Source organism: Panthera pardus, unplaced genomic scaffold, assembly GCF_024362965.1.
Source record: "Panthera pardus isolate Hobbes unplaced genomic scaffold, ASM2436296v1 HiC_scaffold_24, whole genome shotgun sequence".
NCBI lineage: Eukaryota > Metazoa > Chordata > Mammalia > Carnivora > Felidae > Panthera > Panthera pardus.
In genome coordinates this window covers 4,649,934-4,670,967 of record NW_026526810.1, presented here as the reverse complement: position 1 = coordinate 4,670,967, position 21,034 = coordinate 4,649,934, and the positions used below count along the sequence as shown (strand labels likewise).

The following is a 21,034-nucleotide window of genomic DNA, read 5'->3' as shown; positions in this document are numbered from 1 at the left end:
AGCGTGGGTTCCGCAGCCAAGGGAGGCGGCCCCACCAGGGCGGAGAAACGACGGTAAGCCTCCCCAGGGGGGGTTCTGTAAATGTAAGTGTTGGCAGTGAGGCAGGCTGTTTGTGGAAATCTTCTGCCCCCTGCAGGAAGATTCTAGAACCACATTCACTCAGGACCCTCGGTCAGGGAATGAACGGGGAACTACCGCTCAATTTCCAAATACAACTCGGGCCCCAGGTCTGGTGGCATGAGGGGTCTCTGAGGAGCCTCAGGATGTTCCAAGGCCGCCCTCCGACACTGATGATGGCCACCAAGCCATCTCCCTCACCCCCCCACAGGCTGGTATTCTCCAACAGGGAGGCTCAGAGAGCTAGAGAGTAAGCCCAAGAATGCCAGTTGGTTCAGACCCAGCTCTGCCCACTTCCTACACGCACGCCTTCCCCGCCTCCTCTGGGCTCCGCTACCACCACCTGTTCCCGCTCCCATGTCCCGGCACTGAAGTGACATTTTGTCCTCTTATTGTTGGTCTAGGTGTGCCTCACCACCTCTCCGTTGAAGAGGGTGGGGCCCTCATCCTGCTTCACCCTGCATGCGTCCCCACCTTTTAGAACAGGGCCTGGCCCACAGGAGATGCTCAAGATCTTGGTCGAGGGACAAACTTTCTCTCTAGTGACTGTCCCGTCCCCATCGGACTGTGAGCTCCCTGCAGGGCCTTGCTGTTGGGGTCCAGTCTCCCCCTAGAGCAAGGCCTCTTCCTGGGCCCCTCTGATGAGCTGGTCCTGGGCTGACAGCTGCTGGGGCAGAACGCTAAGCTGGGCCTGCCCAGCAAGTGCCCTCCACGGTGTCCCCATCTTCCCCCACCTCCCAGCAGGGACTGATGAACACTGTGTCCCTCTGGGCAGCTTTAAGGGTTTACAAACCTTCCCCTTTTCCACTGTGTGAGCTTCTCACGTCTAGAAGCTGCCTTCCTGGTGTGCAAATGAGGATGTGGATGTGGAGGCCATCTGCCCAACTGCACACAGGGCGGGGCCCCCACGGAGACAACACACTGACCTTCCTGCCAGCCCCTTTAGACCATCGAGGTCCCCTCTCCCCCCCGCCAAAGCCACCATGGTGCACGTGATCGGCAAGGACTGAGTTTCAGCAAGGACAGCCCCCTTTGGGGTCACACATGCACACAAAATTTAGGAAGATACCGTGTTCGAACACTCCATGAGGCAGCTGGCCCCAAGAAGTAGATAACCCTACCTGTTTCTGAGGTGAGAAGGCTGCCTGTAGGGCAGATGTGTCATGTTCCCACACAAAGCCAGATCACATGGCCACAGAACTGACCGGGAAACTCCCAGACGTCAAGCCTGGGACAGGGTGCCCCATGCACCACGAGGGCCCAGGCTTCTACGGGATGAAGAGCTTTTATTCACTCGGGCTCTGTCCCTTTCCCAAATCACCTAGCAGAACAAACAGCGGAGGCAGGTTGGGAGGCGACGGGCTGAGTGGCATTGCAGCCTTCGAATGTGACCGGCAGGGGGTCGGGGGGGACGCCGACACAGCAAAGGCACATCCTCTGGTGGCAAACCTGGTCCTGCTCCTTTAAAGAGCCACAGGTCGGCATCCGGAGTCCAGACTGGTCTGGCAAACCACGGGGCCTTGTGTTTCAGTAAGTGACCTTTCAGTCGGTGCTAATTGAGGAGGGCTTGCCTTCATGCCAGACACTTGAGGCCCCGCCAGGGAGGAGGGAGGGGGCCTTGCGCCTGCTTCTTCCAGTAAAAGGCAGGCTTCTTGGCAGCGGTCGGTGTAGAAGCCGCGTTGCTATTGTAAATCCTGAGCTGATTATTGCAGTGCTTGTTCTTAAAAGTTTCCCAAAGATGTTCCAGCTGAGCTGTGAGTTGCAACACGATTGTTGAGTTGTTTATCGGCAGGAGGAGCCCTCAACTCTTCTTTTGAGTCTTGGACTCAAGAACTCTTGTGCACCAAATATCCCAGCCTCTCCCTCCCGCACAGGACAGGCTGAGGGAGGGCCCCCGCGGCCGGGTCTCCCGGGTTGAGAGTCCCAACCGGGGAGTTAACTGAGCGAACGTTATGGGTTTATTGGGTATCAAGAATAAGGAGGTTCGAGAAGACTAGGAGTTTGGTTTTGAAATCCCCCCAAGCATTAGCAAAACCCCTTGGGTCTGGCAACCTTCTCCAGCTCCTACTCAGACGGGATCTCCACCCGAGGGCTGGGCCACCCCTCCTGTCTGGGCCTCGTAGGAGCCGGGCCTGCCCGTGCCAAATTGCTAGAGTTAACATTCGTGTCAGTGTTTCCATTATAAAATGCCTTTTTCCCTCTTCATGAATATATAACCCAACTGTTAAATCACCCTCACTGCTGTGGACTGGCAGACACTGTGCTTTCACTTCCTCTGGTTGGAAGGGGAGCTACAGGACCCTATCTGGATGACACAGGTCTTCAAAATGCACCTTCCAGGTCTCCAGGGCTCCTTCTCCGGCACAACCAACGTGGGAAAGGGTGGGCCGCTCTGCTCCACCAGGGACTGTCACTGGTCCGGGTAATCCCGTCAGATGCGGGGAGCTGCCCAGCCAGGGACCACTACCCTTGGCAGTGGCCACGCAGGGAAAACCTCCGGAACCTGTGAGGGTCCTAGACCCAGCAACACGCTGGTGCTGGTAGGAAGAACACTGCAACTTCAAAAGGCTCCATTTCACAAGCTGTCGAACAGGCCAAATGACCCGGCAGCCAGGGGAAGAGAGCTGGACGCGTATCTGGTCACGTTTCACGCCGATGCAACGCGATGCAACGTGTCCGCCCAATTCTAAAAATCCTTAGTAACACTGTTTAATATACAAGAATCAAAAGTACAGCAGTTGTACAATGTAGGAAAATTTAATACATACTATATAAACAACATTATTTACATCAGAAATCACTAGGACAGTGGCATTTTTCACAAATATAAATTAATTACTGTTTAGTCAACAGGTTTGAAAAGTCCACAATTTTACAATAAAGAAAAACCATCTATCCCCAAACGAGTGGGGTCAGATGGACTAAAGCAGCCTGGACCCTTGGCCTGGCTCTCTCCGCCTGACACTGTGGCCCTCAGACGAGCCCGGAAGACCACCAGTGCTGGGCCCCGGGCCACCATTCCTGCTGACGAGTGGATTTTGGTCTGTAGGATTCCAGTGTCCCCATGTGAATTCGTAACCGAATCGCGTGTGCACCACACATCCTGATATAGCTCTCAGCCATCAGGCTAGAGTGCCTGCAGCACGATGCGAGAAGTGTTCTGGCTTCCCGTGAAAGGGCCAACGCAAGGACTAGGAGAGAGGGGGACCAGGGGCCGTAAGATGGGGCTCTGCAGAGGGCCTGGCGGCTTCTCTCCAGCATCTCTGAAAGACCACAGTGATGCCTGGGGCTCTCACCGCACCCCTTCCCAGGGCTGTGGGATACCATGCTAACCCTTGTTCCACACTCAGACTTCAGGTGATGCCAACTCCCCTCTTCCTCAACCCCTGCAGTCTCCACCCAATTACTGAATCTTTCAAAGCTAGGCTCTGTGATATCGCCCTCACAGGTTCCTGGGGTACTTTATCCTATCCACAAGGGAGAGAATTCCTATCTGTGCAAATCTGTTTTTGATAAAAGCATACAATATTCATACTGATTTAGGTCAGTGAGGAAATGCCTCCTTTTTCCTGACTCTTTAAACATACCTCAACACCTAAAATAGATGCTTTTATGGGGATACTGTAATTTTATAATCAATTTAACACTGATCTGGCTAATATTGCCTTTTGCTACATCATATGGCACAGTAAGTCCTGAATGTAAACAAAAGGAAGTTCCTTTTTCTTCATGATGAGACATCTTTGGGAATAACATCTCCTATCAACTTCAGAGGAAAAAAAACCCTGATGAGTATTGAAACACAGGGCCTCCAGTGACTTTCCTGGCTTCCCAGGGGACACAGCCTGACTTCCCTCCCACAGGGGAAGACATCCTGGGGCTCATCCCTCCCTCCCTTCCTCCCACCACAGGAAGGGACAAGCCAACCTAGCCCTCCTCTTTGGCCTGGGCAAGAAAGACACAGGGTAGTGTCAGCAAGAAGTTAAGTTGGTGGAGGCCACAGCAGACACCCTCTTCTCTCCCAAGCAGTCACAGCATGTGCCCAGTGGAGTGGCTGTGGCCAGAGGCTCCCGGGCATTCTTTGGGCCGTGGTCCAGGGCATGTTCACCGGATACGAGCCCACGGTGAACAATCCCAGTCCCGAGAGGAGATAAATAAGGAAGGGACAGACCTACTAAGCTCCCAACATAAGCTGTGAGGACCCAGACTCTCATGTGGAACTCACGCCCGGCCAGCCCCACGAGCGATGACCCACCAAAGCCACATCTGCTTCCCCAGGGCGAGCTGACTTGGGAATTTCTCAGTAAAGGCAAAAATGGTGCTGCCCAGGTTACCAGCAAGTAAGCGATAACAGTTTTATGAAGTCCTCACAGGTCAGTTCAGGGAGTTTAACCCTGTGCACACCCAATGGAAAGGTGGTCACCAGCTCTGAGCCTGGACGCATATAGGCACAGTGTAGGTTCAAGTCAGTTATTCCACCTAGAAAGGCCTTTGGACAGTCAAACAATACTGGCAAGCTATATTTAAAGGGAATAAAATGGAAGGCCCAGTATCCGTAAAATGTAAGGTGAAAGGAGCATGATTAATTGGTACAACTGACTCGCCTTCCCACTTCTGACTCTGTTCAACCCGAGTAGGACTCTTACTGTCTGCAGCTCAGTCCCCTGTCCTTGGAGGCTTCCTATTTTGGAAAAACTTTACCTTAGGTGTACGCCTTATTTGATCTCATTCTAAAACCAATGGAGTTCAAGTCTAACGATCTCCGACTGGGAGTGGGAGCCTGTTCCCAACAGGGACCCAGACTTCATCTGTCCACCCGCCCTGTGGCGTCAGGAGTTGCACGTTCTGTGCAAGTCTACTTCTTCAAGCTGTGCGAAGGGAACTGAAGTAACGAGCGTGGCTGCAAACGCTGACCTGGCGCAACACTGAAGCCCCCCCCCCCCCACCTCCCCCGGGAAGCATGCCTGCCACCCACACCCCTGCCTGGGCGCGTGCTTGCAGCAAGCTTCCCCTCCTCTCCAGGCCCTGCCCTCAGACTGCTCATCCCAGGAATCAGAACCCCACCGGGGATTCCGGGTCCCTGGCCACACCGCCCCTCTAGCCCCTCTCTCACCCCTCTCCCCCCACTCCCAGCCAAGGAAGACCCACGCCAGCTCCAACACTGCCGAAAACTCACAGTACGCACAAGTCAGCCAGATGGGCCTGACTCTCCCCTGGACCAGGGCAAAGGAGACCCGCTCAGGAGACTGAACCTCTGAAATGTCCAGATAGTGTGGGAAAGGTTAGTGTTGTAGGGAAGGGGCCACTGTGGAAGCTGCTCCCCACCAGCCCCTGCACCAAAGGCATCACAAGGAGGCCCAAGTGTATGGTTCTCCCAAGAACACATGTGAGGAGTGTACCTGCTCCCCTTCAAGTCTTATGAGGCGACACCCACGCCCCGCCCCGTCAGCAGCATCCGTCACATCACAGTGAAGCAGATCACGCGTGGCCCAGCAGGTCCCGTCAACCTTCACATACACGCTCCTTCCCAGCCCACTGCACATGGGCCCAGAGCACACGGACCCAGCAACAAAATCCTCGTGACTCTGAGATCCCTTCTTCCTTCACTGGGGAAACACAGCCCACGAAGCTGGGACGCAAAAGTCACGTCTTCCTCCTAGCACTCCTCGCAGTGGGAGGCCAGGACCAGGCTGGAATGGGAGGGGGTGTCAAAGTGCAGGAGTGGCGACCCAAACCCAAGCTGGACCAAGTGAAAGGCCCCCCGCTCCTTGAGGTGCTCCTTCCACCGGCGAGCTGACAGCAGCAGCATGTCCAGAAACTCCACTCACTGGTCTAGATAACTGGCTCCTACTGGATCAGACCAAAAATATCCAGGTGCTTAATGACTCTTGCTCTCCCCTTCATTCCCAGCTGTCCTTTATGTTTTCCGAACATTCCAGTTATAATCTGGGTTGTTTTTCTGTTCTAGTGATCTCTCCAAAGGAGACCTGTGATCCAGGGGTGACTTGGAATCGTGGGGGGATTTCTGAGAAGGGGGCGAGCGAGGGTCTGAGACGGCGGGGTGCAGGGGGGGCAGGGGTTGTTTATACTCCCCCAGTTTGTCTGTGTGGAAAGAGCGGTAATGGTCCGAGGGTCCCTGGCCATGGTAGCCCACAGGGGGGCGGTGATCAGACATTCGTCGGAAATCCTGCTGGTGGTAATTTTGAGGCCGAAATTCATCGGCTCTCCTCCGCTTGGAGTCATGATGGTGCCTGAAACAGAGACACAAGGCTTAGCTGACAGCTCAAGCCCACCCCCTCCTCCTCGCCCACCTGGCTCACCCTCACACGCTCATACCCAAGGACCCTTCCAAAGGACTCAGAGTTCACAAATGTTCACATTACTAGGAATCAAAAACAAACAAACAAAAAAAACCAAAAGTAATAACAAAGGGCTATTTTACACTTATTGGCCAATCCTACCCTACAAAATGACATACACCTCAAGTCTGCAATGAAACAAGGACACCCTTGAATCACTGGAGGTTCTGTAAAGATGCACTCCCTTCAGGAAAACTGGCCAGACCTACAAACATTTTCATATTCTTTGACCTGGCCTGAGGGGAAAAAGAGCCACAGAAATTATTCGAGAAGTTATTAGTAACAGCAAAAGCCACAATCAACCCAAACATTCAACAATAAATGCAGAGTTAAAGTATTTAATAAATTGACTCCATGTAAAGAATAGTAAAATTTTTACTTAGCACCACAGTAAACTGCTTGTTATCTTATTAAAAGAAAATTGGTACAAGTCAACAACAAAAAGACAAACAACCCAACTCAAAAATGGGGAAAGGACTGAAACAAACATTTCTCCAAAGATCTACAAATGGCCACTAAGCACATGAAAAGACGCTCAACATCTTTAAAGAATACTGATCATCAGGGAAATGCAAATCAAACCACAAGGAGCTACTTACCGGATTCACACCCACTAGGATGGTCATGTTGAACACACACACACACACACACACACACACACACACACACACACACACAGAAAGTAAGTGTTGGCAAAGATGTGGGAAAATTGCAACTCTCATACAATGCTAGTAGGAATGTAAAATGTTTCAGCCACTGTGGAAAACAGGTGGTTTCTAAGAAGCCAAATGTAGAATTCCCATACAACTAACAATTACCTCTTAGGTATAGACCCAAAAGAACTGAAAACAGATATTCCAACAAATAATTTTGCGCTCATGTTCATAGCAGCACTATGTACAATGGCCAAAGGTGGAAACAATTCAAATGTCCATCAATGAATGGATGAACAAACTGTGGCATATATATACAATGGAATATTACTCAGCCACAAAAAGAAGTACTACAATGCAAGCTACAGTGTGGATGAGACTCAAGCATTATGCTAAGTGTCCAAAGAAGCCAGTCACAAAAGGCCACATCTTGCTTGATTTCATTTATACAAAATATCCAAGACAAGTAAATCCATAAAAACAAAATACAGATTGGTGATTATCTGGAGCTGCAGAGATAGAATGCAGTGACTGTTAAGGGCCATGGGGTTTTCTTCAGGACAATGAAAGCGTCTGGAACTTAACACCAGCGGTGGTTGCACAACATTGTGGATGTATTAAAGGTCACTGAATTGTTTGCTTTAAAACAGTTAATTCAGTTTATGTGAATTTCCCCTCATTAAACAACAGAGAGAGAGCTGGTGACTTCAACTTCCAGTCAAGGTGGAATACGGGGAACTAGACTCACCCTCCTACCTGGAACAAGCAGAAAGGGACAAAAAATGGTTTTAAAGATACCAGATGTCCATTAACAAAGACCAGCGATTCCCTGAGGGATGGAAAACTAGTGAGATGAGGCTTATAACAACCCCACTCATTGCCCTGAGACAGTTTCCAGGCCTCAGCACAGGGAAGGGGAGACGTCCTCAGTTGAGAGGCAGGGGGCAGAACCAAGGCAGCTGGAGCTCACAGGATGGAATGCAAAAGAGAATTCTGCACCCAGAAAGAAGTTCAAAGACCTGTAAAGGGTTCCCCTTGGGTATTCAATTGAGCACTATAAAGTGTGTATATGTGAAGAAACTATCCAAGGCCAGGAAAAGAACCACCCAGAAGATTAGAGGTACAAGGGCCCTGTTCTCACCAGCCACACCAAAAAGCCTCAAGCTTCAAGGGACATCAGTGGAGTACAACAAAGTGTTCTTACCCTAGTGAGGGGGAACAATTAGACTGCCAGAGCATTATTCTCATTCTGACAAATCTTAACAGCAAGAGCTGAAAGAATCAAACTGCCTCTAGATAACCTATTTCTCAGAACAGAGTTCCAGAATATTTATAGGAATACAAAATATCCAGCACTCAGTGAGGCATCTAATCAAAAATTACTAGGCATGGAAAAAAGAGGAAGGACCATAATGAGGAGATAAGTTAATCAGCTACAACCAATCCAAATGGTAGAATCAGACAACAATGATATAAAAACTATTTTTTTTATATTTAAAAGGAGAACTATCATCTTTGAGAGCTGCTGCTTTTACTTTTATTTCATTTTATTTATTTGTTTTAGAGAGAGTGGTGGGAGAGGAGCAGAAAGAGAAAGAAGTTTGTTTTTTTAATTTTTTTAATGTTTATTTATTTTTGAGAGACAGAGAGTGAGCAGCAGATGGGCAGAGAGAGAGGGAAACACAGAATCCGAAGCAGGCTCCAGGCTCCGAGCTATCAGCACAGAGCCCCTGACACAGCGCTGGAACCCACGAACTGCAAGATCATGACCTGAGCCAAAGTCAGATGCTCAACCAACTGACCCACCCAGGCACCCCTAGAGAGAATCTTAATCTTAAGCAGGCTCTACACAGAGCATGGAGCCCGACAAGGGGATTGATCCCACGACCTGGGGATCATGACCTGAGCTGAATCAAGAGTCGGACACGCAACCAAGTCGCCCAGGTGCCCTAAAAACTATTTTTAAACTATATTCCAGATTTCAAAAGGTTAGAAAGATTTAAGTTAAAAAAAAAAAAAAAGCTCAAATACAACTTCTAGAAATACAACTATAATGTATGAAATGCAAAATATATTGTATGGGGTTCAAGGCAGGTTAGACATTGAAAAAGAAAATCTTAGTGAACTTGTAGACACAGCCAACAGAAACTATCCGACTGAGACAGAAAGAAAACAAAATTAAAAAAAAATAAGCAGAGCATTAGTGAGCTGTGACAGCAATCAATGCAAACAGCTTAATACAGGTTTAAGTGGGATCTCCACAGGAGATGAGGGAGGTAGGACAGGAAAACACTGATGAAATAATGGTTGAAAAAAAAAAAAATCTTCCTAATTTGATAGGAAAGACAAACCCACAGATCCAAGTTCAACACTTCCCAAACAAAACAAACATGAGGAAAAATACAGCAGGATGCAGCACTACAACCAAATGGCTAAAAACCAGTAATGAAGGAAAAAAAGACATGTTTTATAAAGACGACAGATTTTCCATCAGAAACAGAGCAAGCAGACAGAAGAGGAACATCTTTAAAGTACGGAAAGTGTTAACCTGGGAATTTATACCCAGCAAAGTATCTTTCACAAATGAAGGCAAACTAAAGACTCTCTCAGACATACAAATGCTGGAAGAATTTATCCCCAGCGGACCCATACTAAAATAAAAGTCCTTTGGGCAGAAAAAGAGTGATGCTGAATAGAAATACAGATCTACACAAAGAAATGCAGGGCAAATGCCCACTGGAGCCACACAAGATGAGACAGAAGGGTGGGGGCAAAGGGGTTCAGTTGAAACCTCCTCTAAAGGAGACAGCTGCTACGTGGCTATATAATGTGTTACCAGATCCTCCAAAAAGGGAGATGCTGAATAGGAAATTTTCCAAATTTAAATTCAAGTCCAAGCAAAGCATGTCGTTAGCCTAAGAAAAGCCAAAGTTGCTGTGAGGTTAAAATATAGTCAAGTCCTATTCTAGGAAGAATACAGAAAACTTTAGCCCTTCCTATATACTTGGTAACTCTCCCAAGTTACAATCTTGGCTCATTAATGGTAGTGTATAGCTGTAGACAGGGTAAAACTTCACAAGTCTTTCACCCCTAAACTGTGGACTGGTGCCAGGCAAGGTCCACAGGCTGGGACCCATCTCAGGATCCCTGCTACCCAGTGTATCTGAGAGCCTCACATCAAGCTCAATAATTTTGGTCGTGGGCTCTAATGTTTCAAAGCTACCACTTTCCTACATTTCCACAGAAGAAGACACAAAACTCTTTTCCTGTACAAGTAGAAGGATAAAACTGCAAATGGCTCCCTATGACCCAGAGAACACAACTTAAGACCTATAATCTGGCATTCAAGGCCTTCATACTATCCAATGTGTCCATCTTCTGGACTTCCCTCTTTGGATGCTCACCCTTGGCCTGGGCCTGTGATACCCATTCCCCTTTCTGTTTAGCAGACTCTTCAAGGCTCAAATCAACAATCAGCAACTTCCTCTCTGCCTCAGTCCTCAGGAAAAACTCAAAACCTCTACTTTCAATCATCCACTTAGCACACCATATCAGCTGTCTACACCGTAATTCCTCCCCAACACCCTGAGGATGTCCTGATGGCAAAAACATTGGTTCAGACTAGGGACCATGACTGGCACAGGATGAGATGTTCAGTGAACATTTAATAAGTACATTAATGTGTATGTCACTTATCTCTTCCCCTTAACCAGTGAGACTCCTGGCAGAGGTCGGCCTGGTGTCTCGGGACCTTCTGCCTACCTGTCATAATAATCTCTGTGTCCCCTGTGGTCTCGGTCGCTACTGTACTGGTCATAAGGTCTTTTTCTGGACAGATTGTTGGGTCTGTAGCTCCCAGAGCGGTGGGCGTCCATGTGTCGCCGGTCCCCATAATGGTGGTCCTTGTACCAGTGCTGCTCATACTGGTGGTGCCGGTCACTACCCCACGGAGGATTGCTGTTGCCACCACCATAGTTGAACTTTCTTTCCCTCTGCCAGTCTCCTCGATCTGCAAGAAAAGAAAGAACAGTTTCGTGACTTCAAAAAATGGCTGAATTTCACACCCACTGAAGTTTAAACTCAAAGGCTGACACGTTATATAAATAGACATTAAATTTCCTCCTTCCTAGCCTTTTTGCTGCTGGTAAACATACCAGTAATGAGTCCCAACCTTCTCTCCCTCAACTTTGAAGGCAAAAGAAAACTCACTGCTTTTCTCCTTATGAAATCATAAAAATTACTGCTTTTTCTTTTCCTTGCCTCTTTACCCTCCAATCTGGGGCAGACCCTTAAAACGAGATTTCACTCAAAAAAAACCCAGAAACAAAAAACAAAAAAAAACCTAAACATTAATTCAGAAAACAGAACTGCTGAGTTTCATAGCCATAAACTGGTATCTTCTGTTTACACATCTCAACTTTATTTACCCACTGCTACAGATAACATGGTCAGCCAGTGCCTGGTCTCTGAAAATATTTCCTGGTCTCTGAAAATATTCATACTGATTCTACTACTACTCTTTCCCAGCCCACATCAAGGAGATAAACCTCCTCCTATAAAAAGTGAATCCTCTAACGTTGGATTTGGATCAATACACTAACTCTCAAAGGTAGGGCCAAACTGATATCTGTTTCAGCTTCTATAGCCTCCCTTTTCCTTCAGAAGAATCACACTTATTTTAATCAGAAAGGCAGTAAACACATAAAAGTCCAGGAATGGAGGCTATAGTGGGTTTAAGTGTGACCCCCAAAATGTATGTCCACTCAGAATCTGTAAGTGACTTTACCGGGAAACTGGGTCTTTATATATGTAATTAAGGATTCTGAGATGAGATCATCTTAGATGTAGGTTGGGCCCTAAACCCAATGACAGATATTCTTCTAAGAGAAAGGCAGAGGGAGGTCTGAGACAAGGAGACACTAGAGATGGAGGCAGAGACGGGAAGAATGCAACCAGAAGTCAAGCAGCAACAAGGGCTGCTGGTGGCCACTACAAGCCAGGAGAGAGGCAGGGACCAGATCCTCCCCCACATCCCCCAGAGAGAGACAACCCGACCGACACTCAGTGCAGACTTCTGGCCTCCAAAAGTGTGTAAAAATACATTTCCCAGTTTGTGGCGCCTTAGGAAACTGGGACACAGGCTTACCCAGAAGAACTACGTGGCCTCATGGGAAATTCGTCTTCTATCTACAACTATATTAACACCAAAAATAAGCCACCAAGTAGATACCCCTCTACTCATGCTGCCGGTCTTCTAAATACTTTTCTATAGAGCCAAAGAATAATGAAGGAACCTGACAGCTTAGGAACTGATAACACACTCAGCCAGTGGCTTAAATTCCCTGCTGCTCTGGTTGTGGATCAGGCCAGACGACCAAGAAGTAAAAAAACTTTAACTATTCAACCTAATAACTTAACAGACAACAACAAAAAGAGACACCTTCACAACATGAAAACCAATCACTTGGCGATGGCTTCAAATGGAAAGTAGTATTTCAAATGGGGTGTCAGTGTCTGCGGTATCATGGAGAGGCTTACAAATCAAGCCAACTCATTTATTTCCAGAGGAACTGAACAGTGCTTTTCTTTCTTCTTGAACCCATCATGAGGTAGGTCGCTGTTAGGAAGTACTGAGCTATTTAGGAGATGGGTGAAGAATCCAAGACTTAAATAAAAGACTACAGTGATATAAGAAGAGTTCTTTCAAAGGATCAGAATACAAAATCAGTGACATCACACGAATAACACAAAACCAGTCTGATCCCAGGAAAAAGTCAATACAGAGAATACAATCAGATCTACGAACATGGATATATCTCGCTCGCTCTCCCTCTCTCCCTCTCTCTTCCTCTCGAGAGGAATTACTCTTGTAGAGTAATTACCTTTTGTCCCCCTGAATCAAATGGGGATCAATTAACTCAGAACTACTTAGATTTGTAACATTAGAAGACCTGGCACTTGTGCTTCCAGGCAATTCAGGGTAGCTTACAGCAGAATTACGCTCCGCCAAGGACAGTAAGAAAGGCCAGATAAACAAAAATTACCTGTTTGAGGACATCAAAGAGTAGACAGGGCATTCAGGACTAGACTAGAAGGCATTAAGACTGAAGAGCAGAAAACCTTAGAGAGGTAAGGTGACCGCTGTAGTCATTGGGGAGGCCTGTGATTCTGAGCACAGGCAAGGGGCTGAATATCTGAGCTTTTACCAGCACAAGCTGAGCCTTCGGTGGTCTTTCTAGGCTAGAGGGACATGGCAGACTTGAAGGGCTCAAACACACATCCAGTCTTCCCTTAAGGTAAGTGCTGAATCTGCAGGGAGCAGAAGGCTGAAGACCTAAGCCTCAGAAGAGCAGAGCAGTCCAGGTAGTCTCATGGTGCTGAGAAAACCAAGATTCGAGTCTAGGGCCTGCAGAAGATGAGGGGCAGAAAATGCTCCAGGCCCTCTGCTGAGCACTCTCAAGAGCTAAGCCCCAGGAACAGGGGAGCCCAGACGACTAGACCAGAATGATCGCCTTACACTCCATGTGCCCTTGGGGAGGAAAGAATGAATCCTCTCTAGGAAAGCAACACCATCTGAAGCTTCATTTTTTTTTCAAGTAGGCTCCACACCCTGCATGGAGCCTGGCATGGGGCTTGAACTTACGACGCTGAGATCAGACCTGAACCGAGATCAAGAATTGGATGCTTGACTGACTGAGCCACCCAGGTGCTCCTGGAGCTTCCACAATTTTTAAAACATAGGTTCCCCCACTTAATCAAAAATAACTAGGCATGCCAAAGACAGAAATATATGGATGAAAACCAAGAAAAATAAAACACACAACAGAAAATGATTCACAAGAATTGAGATACTGGACTTAGCAAAGATTTTTAAATAACTTAATTCGTATGCTCAAAAACAGAGGAAAAGATGAAGAAAATCAAGTTTTCTAAAAGCCTGAGAATTTTACCAGAAGAATGAAATGTATTTTTCAAAAGAAATCAAATGGAAATCCTAAAACTGAAGTTTAGAAAGAAATGTACACTTCATTAAGATTATTATGGAATATTTGATTCTTTGCAAAATCCTATACTAGGACTTCTATGTATGCTATATATAGTGTGTGTTTTCACAACTTTCTCGATACTAATTCAAACACAGTATTGTTCTGAATAAGCATTCAAAACAACATTCAAACATACACTACAGAAAACGTTTGATGGTTCCTCAAAAAATTAAATTAGAATTACCACATAACCCAGCAATTCCACTACTAGGTATATACCCAAAAGAACTGAAAATAGGTACTCAAAAGTAACTTACACACAGATTTTCACAGCAGTACTATTCACAATAGCCAAAAAGTAGAAACAACCCCAACAGATGAATGGATAACAGACTGTGGTGTGTACCCACACAATGCGATGTTATTCAGCCACAGGAAGGAGTGAGGTACTGATACCCATTACAACACAGACAGACCTACAAAACCACATTGAGATACCACCTCACGCCTGTCACAATGGCTAAAATTAACAACTCAAGAAACAACACATGTTGGCGAGGATGTGGAGTAAGGGGAATCCTCTTGCACTGTTGGTGGGAATGCAAACTGGTGCAGCCACCCTGGAAAAGTGTGGAGGTTCCTCAAAAGCTTAAAAATAGAACTACTCTATGACCCAGCAATTGCACTACTAGGAATTTATCCAAAGGATACAGGTGTCATTTGAAGGGGCACATGTACCCCAATGTTTATAGCAGCGCTTTCAACAATAGTCCAATTATGGAAAGAGCGCAAATGTCCATTGACTGATGAGTGGATAAAGAAGATGTGGTACATACATTCACAATGGAATACTACTCGATGATGAAAAAGAATGAAATCTTGCCATCTGCAACAACATGGATGGAACTGGAGGGTTTTATGCTAAGCAAAATAAGTCAGTCAGAGAAAGATACATATCATATGATATCACTCATATATGGAATTTGAGAAACTTAACAGATGACCATAGGGAAAGGGAAAGGGAAAGGGAAAGGGAAAGGGAAAGGGAAAGGGAAAGGGAAAGAGAAATAAGAACAGAGAGGGAAGCAAACCATATAAATACAGAGAACAAACTGAGGGTTGATGGGGTAGGGGGTTGGGGGGCATGGGGAAAATGGGTGATGGGCATTGAGGAGGGCACTTGTTAGAATGAGCACTGGGTGTCATATGTAAGAGATGAATCACAGAAATCTATTCCTGAAGACAAGACCACACTGTGTGTTAACTAACTTGAGAATAAACTAAAAACATACATTAAGAATAATGAACTATTTAAAAAAAACAACATACAAAACAGCCAAAAAAACAAATAATCCAGTGAGGAAATGGGCAAAGACATGAATAGACACTTCTCCAAAGAAGACATCCAGATGGCCAACCAACACATGAAAAAATGCTCCACATCACTCATCATCAGGAAAATACAAATCCAAACCACAATGAGATACCACCTTACACCTGTCAGAATGGCTCACATTAACAACTCAGGCAACCACAGATGTTGGTGAGGATGTGGAGAAAGAGGATCTCTTTTGCATTGTTGGTGGGAATGCAAGCTGGTGCAGCCACTCTGGAAAACAGTATGGAGGTTTCTCAAAAAACTAAAAACAGAACTACCCTACGACCCAGCAATTGCACTGCTAGGCATTTATCCAAGGGATACAGGTATGCTGTTTCAAAGGGACACATGCACCCCCATGTTTATAGCAGCACTATCCATAATAACCAAAGTATGGAAAGAGCTCAAATGTCCATCGATGGATGAATGTGGTATATATATGCAATGGAGTATTACTCGGCAATCAAAAAGAATGAAATCTTGCCATTTGCAACTACGTGGATGGAACTGGAGGGTATTATGTTAAGTGAAATTAGTCAGAGAAAGACAAAAATCATATGACTTCACTCATATGAGGACTTTAAGAGACAAAACAGATGAACATAAGGGAAGGGAAACAAAAATAATATAGAAACAGGGAGGGGGACAAAAGAGACTCATAAATATGGAGAACAAACTGAGGGTTGCTGGAGGGGTTGTGGGAAGGGGGGGTGGGCTAAATGGGTAAGGGGCATTAAGGAATCTACTCCTGAAATCGTTGCTTCACTATATACTAATTTGGATGTAAATTTTTAAAAGTAAAAAATAAAGTTATATTATAAAAACAAACAAACAAACAAAACATAAACCTTGAAAACAGAAGTCAGACACACATAGTATGATTCCATTAATATGCAATGTCCAAAATACATGAATCCAGATAGACAGGATACAGACTGGGGACTGCGGAGGCTGAGAAGAAGGAATGGGGACAAACTGTCTCCTGGATGTGGGATTTCCATTTGAGGTGATGGAAATGTTTTGCAACTAAGATAGAAGTGGTGGTTGCACAACACTGAGTGTACTAAATGCCATTGAATTGGGTATTTAAAATGGTAAAGTTTAACTTAAGATACAAAACAGATGAATGTAAGGGAAGGGAAGCAAAAATAATATAAAAACAGGGAGGGGGACAAAATAAGAGATTCCTAAATATAGAGAACAAATTGAGGGTTGCTGGAGGGGTTATAGGTAGGGGGATGGGATAAATGGGTAAGGGGCATTAAGGAAGACACTTGTTGGGATGAGCACTGGGTGTTATAAATAGGGGATGAATCACTGGAATCTACTCCTGAAATCATTATTGCACTATATGCTAACTTGGATGTAAATTTAAAAATAAACAAGTAGATAAATTTTAAAACTAAATGTCAAAAACAGGAAAAAAAATGAATACATTTAAAAAGAAATAAAAAATAAAATGGTAAAGTTTATGTTATATGATTGTCACCTCAATAAATTTAAACACAGACATACAGATTTTGTTGCTGATCTATAAAGTCAACTCATTCTTTTTAATAATTGATGATAATACTTAGAGTACAAATGTCCTACTATTTATCCAATGATTCTCCTATTAATGGATATTCAAGTTATTTCCAACTTTTTGCCATTCTAAGACTGAATGGCATCCTCATACATACAGAAAAGGGGCTTATGTATTTAAGATATTTGAGATTAATTCTTGGAAAGATTGTAGCAATTCACACTCTTAGCAATTTGTATGCATTTCACCCTTTTAACTTTTGTTGATCTGAATGGCCGAAAAAAAAAAAAAAAATGGTTAGCTTACCATTGCTTTAATTTACACTTCCCTAACAGCAATGCTGGCCATCTTGTCATATTGGCCATTTGAATTTCCTCTTCTGTATGAATTCCCAACTCCTAACCTTTGCCCATTTTTCTATTTGGTTATTCTTTTGTTACCAATTTACAAGGCTCTTTCAGTATTAGCAGTTTTAACCATGTGACTGTCCTATATAATGTAAATTGTTTCTCTCAGTCTGTCATTTGTTTATGATGGTGGCCATGTTCTTCTTAGAGCTGGAGCCTTTTGGATCTTTACTTCATGTGCTGTGTCACTAAGACAAAAGAAGACAGTAAAGTGTTGAAGGAGAATAAAGTACAAAGGTCTAGCTATTTTCGGAAAATACAATGATTCTTTTGGCATCTCTTTTTAAAACTCCACTTAATGACCTACCTGCATTACTAAAGTGTCTTTTGTTGGGGTGATTATAGTTATCTCTTGGGTGTCCGTGCATCTGTGGGCCATGGGAGGCAGGCAAGTGAGGCTTCTGAGGGTGAAGGTTGTGTGGGGTGTGGGACTGAGATATCAGGGAGTCCCGGCTGGAGCCTGAGGCCTCTGGTCGAAATGGCTTCTTACCACCAATCACATCATCTTTCTTCTTTTGCTCCTGAGAATAAAAGGAAACCAAAGAATCTTAAGACCCCAGGCTGAATTCCCAAGAATAGTACAGAGGTCACCACCTCTAAGTATTACCCTCTTGCCCCTCTTCTGGCTTCCAACCTGCCATCTACTATATTCTTATAAACCATGTTCATAAGTTTCCCTGAACTCCCCCTGCTGCTCTGACAAGAAAGTCACGCTCCCCTGGCAAGTCACTGTAAGACCGTGTGCATGGGCTGCTGGGTGCCACTGCACAGGGCCCGCCCAGGACAGATGCCCGGGCTGTCAGCCTTCTCAGAGACTCATCTTGGACCATGTAAAAGTAGGAACACAACTTTCCTAGACTAACTAGAGCAAACAACCTCTGACTAGCCCAGTGGGAACCAGTTCCTACGCCAAAGTCATCAAGCTAAACATCTCAATGTTTATTTACTTCTTTACCACACAAGAATATGTAATAGAAAAATATTAGAAAATATAATAAGAACAGCAACAGCAAAAAATAATGTAAAGTGCCCTAAAATCTCACTACCAAAGAAATTAATGTCTGCGATTTGGTCCATATCTTTCTAAGCTTGTGTTTATATGTGTGTGTGTTATTTTTTTTTTTTTTAACAACAAAAATATTATTTGGTATTCTTCTTTCACTTAACACATTATGAAAATTTTCTCATGTAAACACTTACTTACACTATTGTATTATGGCCGAATAATATTCCCCAGCATGAATATATCATAATCTAGTTAATCTATTTTTTATTGTTGGGCATTCAAGTCATTTCCACAATAAACATGTTTAAATCCTTAATTACCTCATTAAATTCTCAGAAGAACTGTTTTTGTCTTTTGACAAATCTGACTGAACTGTGCCTCCAGAAGGCTGTGATAGTGCACACCCCAGCAGCAGGACCACTATTTTTGTTCAATATGCTAATTGCTGATACTTAGACTAACGTGGCCCCTTTACCATCGTGTGTTCAGCTATAAACCCTCATCGTAACTTTCACTCCCCACCACAGGGTCTTTCCCACTATTTCATTCCCTCCTCAGGCTTTTCCTGACTATCCTTGCAAACTTTTATACTGCTTAAAATTTACATTAACGTTCGATGATACTAGTATATTATCTCTATATATTACTACCATACCATATTCTTCTAAATTATAAGCTACTTGAGCATACTATTCTACAGTACAACACACTACTAAGCATGTTAAGTTCATGCAACAAATACTTCTAAGCACCTTCGCTGTGCCCAGTACCTTTCCAGGCACTGAGGATATAGCAGAGGATGAGAAGCATAATATCTCTGCCTTTGAGGAGCTGACAGGTTAGTGGAGGAGGTATTAAATGTCCAGAGACTGGCTCTAAATGGCTGATTTGGGGGCCCTAAAGGGCTGATGTGGCAGGTCAGCAGATCTGTGAATGGGCATGTCTTCAAAATCAGCTAAGGCATTTATGTGCCCATCCCCCTATGCCAAAGAAGGGAAGGAACTTCTGGGCACCTTCTCATGTTGGCTCCTTTACGTGAGTAGCTGGGATGTTACATACAAACGCGGGAAGGAACACCAAGTATACGTGACCCAGAAAAGAACAAAACAAGTATTTTCCGCCCACATGACTTATCAAGAGCCACGTTTATAAACTACCACAAGACGAGAGAATAAATGATTATGGGCATAAGAACGCAGGGTAGGGGCGCTTGGGTGGCTCAGTTGGTTAAGCGTCTGACTTCGGCTCAGGTCATAATCTCACAGTCCATGAGTTCGAGCCCTGCGTCAGTCTCCATGCTGACAGCTCAGAGCCTGGAGCCTGCTTCAGACTCTGTGTCTACTTCTCTTTCTGCCCCTTACCCTCCCTCCCTCCCTCACTCTCTCTCTCTCTCGCTCTCTTGCTCTCTCTCAAAAATAAAATTAAAAAAAAGAATGCAGGTAACAACACCTTGTCAGAATTTTAACACTCTTTGGTTCTAACAGATTGGCTATTTCAGCCACCGAGTCTGTCACTTTCACTACCAGTGCAGTGTGCTGAGAAAGCGCAGAGCTAATATGGCATAGGAGCACACAGTACAGGGAGGCAGGGCTGTGGTGGACCTGAACATCCGTCTGTGAGGGGAGGGCGGAGAACGAGGGACCCTTCTAGCACCAAAAGTATCATTCCGTGACCATCTCCCCAGGGAAAAACAGTAACTAAGGAATTGGCTCTGTGCAAAACTGGCTATTATCTGTTAGTACGAATTAGGATTAAATTTGTATTTTACCTCCTCTTCTTGAGATCTTTTCTTATGAGCCATCTTGTACAATTTATGCAATTTTCGAGCATCAAATTCTGTAAACTTGGAAACAAAAATCCATAGGTTCCTAAAAAAAAAAAATAATAATAGTTCTAGTAAATTACAGAATTTTAAAATAACTTTTTATTCTCTTTATGGATGGCAAGCTACTGAATTCTGCAATGGATACTCTCCAAGTGTAGAAATTAAATAACAGAAACATTCTTTCAGGTCTGTGTTTCATTAACACTCCTTCAGATGCCGTGTCCACAGAGTTTGACTGAGGAGTCTGGAGATGAAGGCTCTGTTTCCGAGCTAAAATCCCTTATTTCACTGGCACTCAGGAAAGCCCTGGAGTCTTCCTCCACGTTCTGCACTTCCTGGATTCTGCCACCCAACCCGTCATTACCATCTTCCAGGTGGAGACCTCCATACACTCGGGCATCTCCGTGCTCCTGCCCCTTCTCCTCCCAGCTGTCACCACAAAGTCTATCCTTTCTTCCTGAAAGCTCCCAAGGGGCGCCTCCACTGTAATTCCACCCCATCCACCCCAGCAAGGCATTACAGTGAACAGGAGAGTGCTGGGCAAAACAGGTGTCTAGAACAAGGAGGCAGGGGTACTGGCAGTGAGCTGGAAAAGGAGTCTCCCCTCTCTCCACACACTGAAGAGAAGAGTTTCACCAGGTCACGCCACCCACAGGAACCACGGGTTCCCTAAGTAGTAAACCTGCTGCATCAGGTGCAAAGCCATCAGTGGTCTTAACAAACTGCCTTTAAACCCTAAAAACCTCCCAGCCCCCCTTCTCACTGTCTCACTTTGAAG

General features: G+C 45.2%; 1 protein-coding gene across 5 annotated transcripts in view; it reads right to left on the bottom strand.

Moving 5' to 3' along the window:
• Positions 1–2,810: 2,810 nt before the first annotated feature.
• CHD2 (chromodomain helicase DNA binding protein 2) overlaps positions 2,811–21,034 on the bottom strand; it is a 122,718-nt gene continuing 104,494 nt past the window's right edge. For 4 of the 5 annotated variants that reach the window (XM_019460161.2, XM_019460163.2, XM_019460160.2 and 1 more), the window contains 4 exons: positions 20,200–20,299; positions 17,733–17,946; positions 10,892–11,138; positions 2,811–6,368 (listed from right to left, as the gene is read on the bottom strand). In XM_019460161.2, coding sequence (XP_019315706.1) covers positions 6,035–6,368; positions 10,892–11,138; positions 17,733–17,946; positions 20,200–20,299 — 895 coding nt within the window. In that variant the 3' untranslated portion in view covers positions 2,811–6,034. Of the gene's footprint in view, positions 6,369–10,891; positions 11,139–17,324; positions 17,614–17,732; positions 17,947–20,199; positions 20,300–21,034 lie in introns of those variants that run through there. The other variant, XR_002083010.2, reaches the window with a different exon arrangement.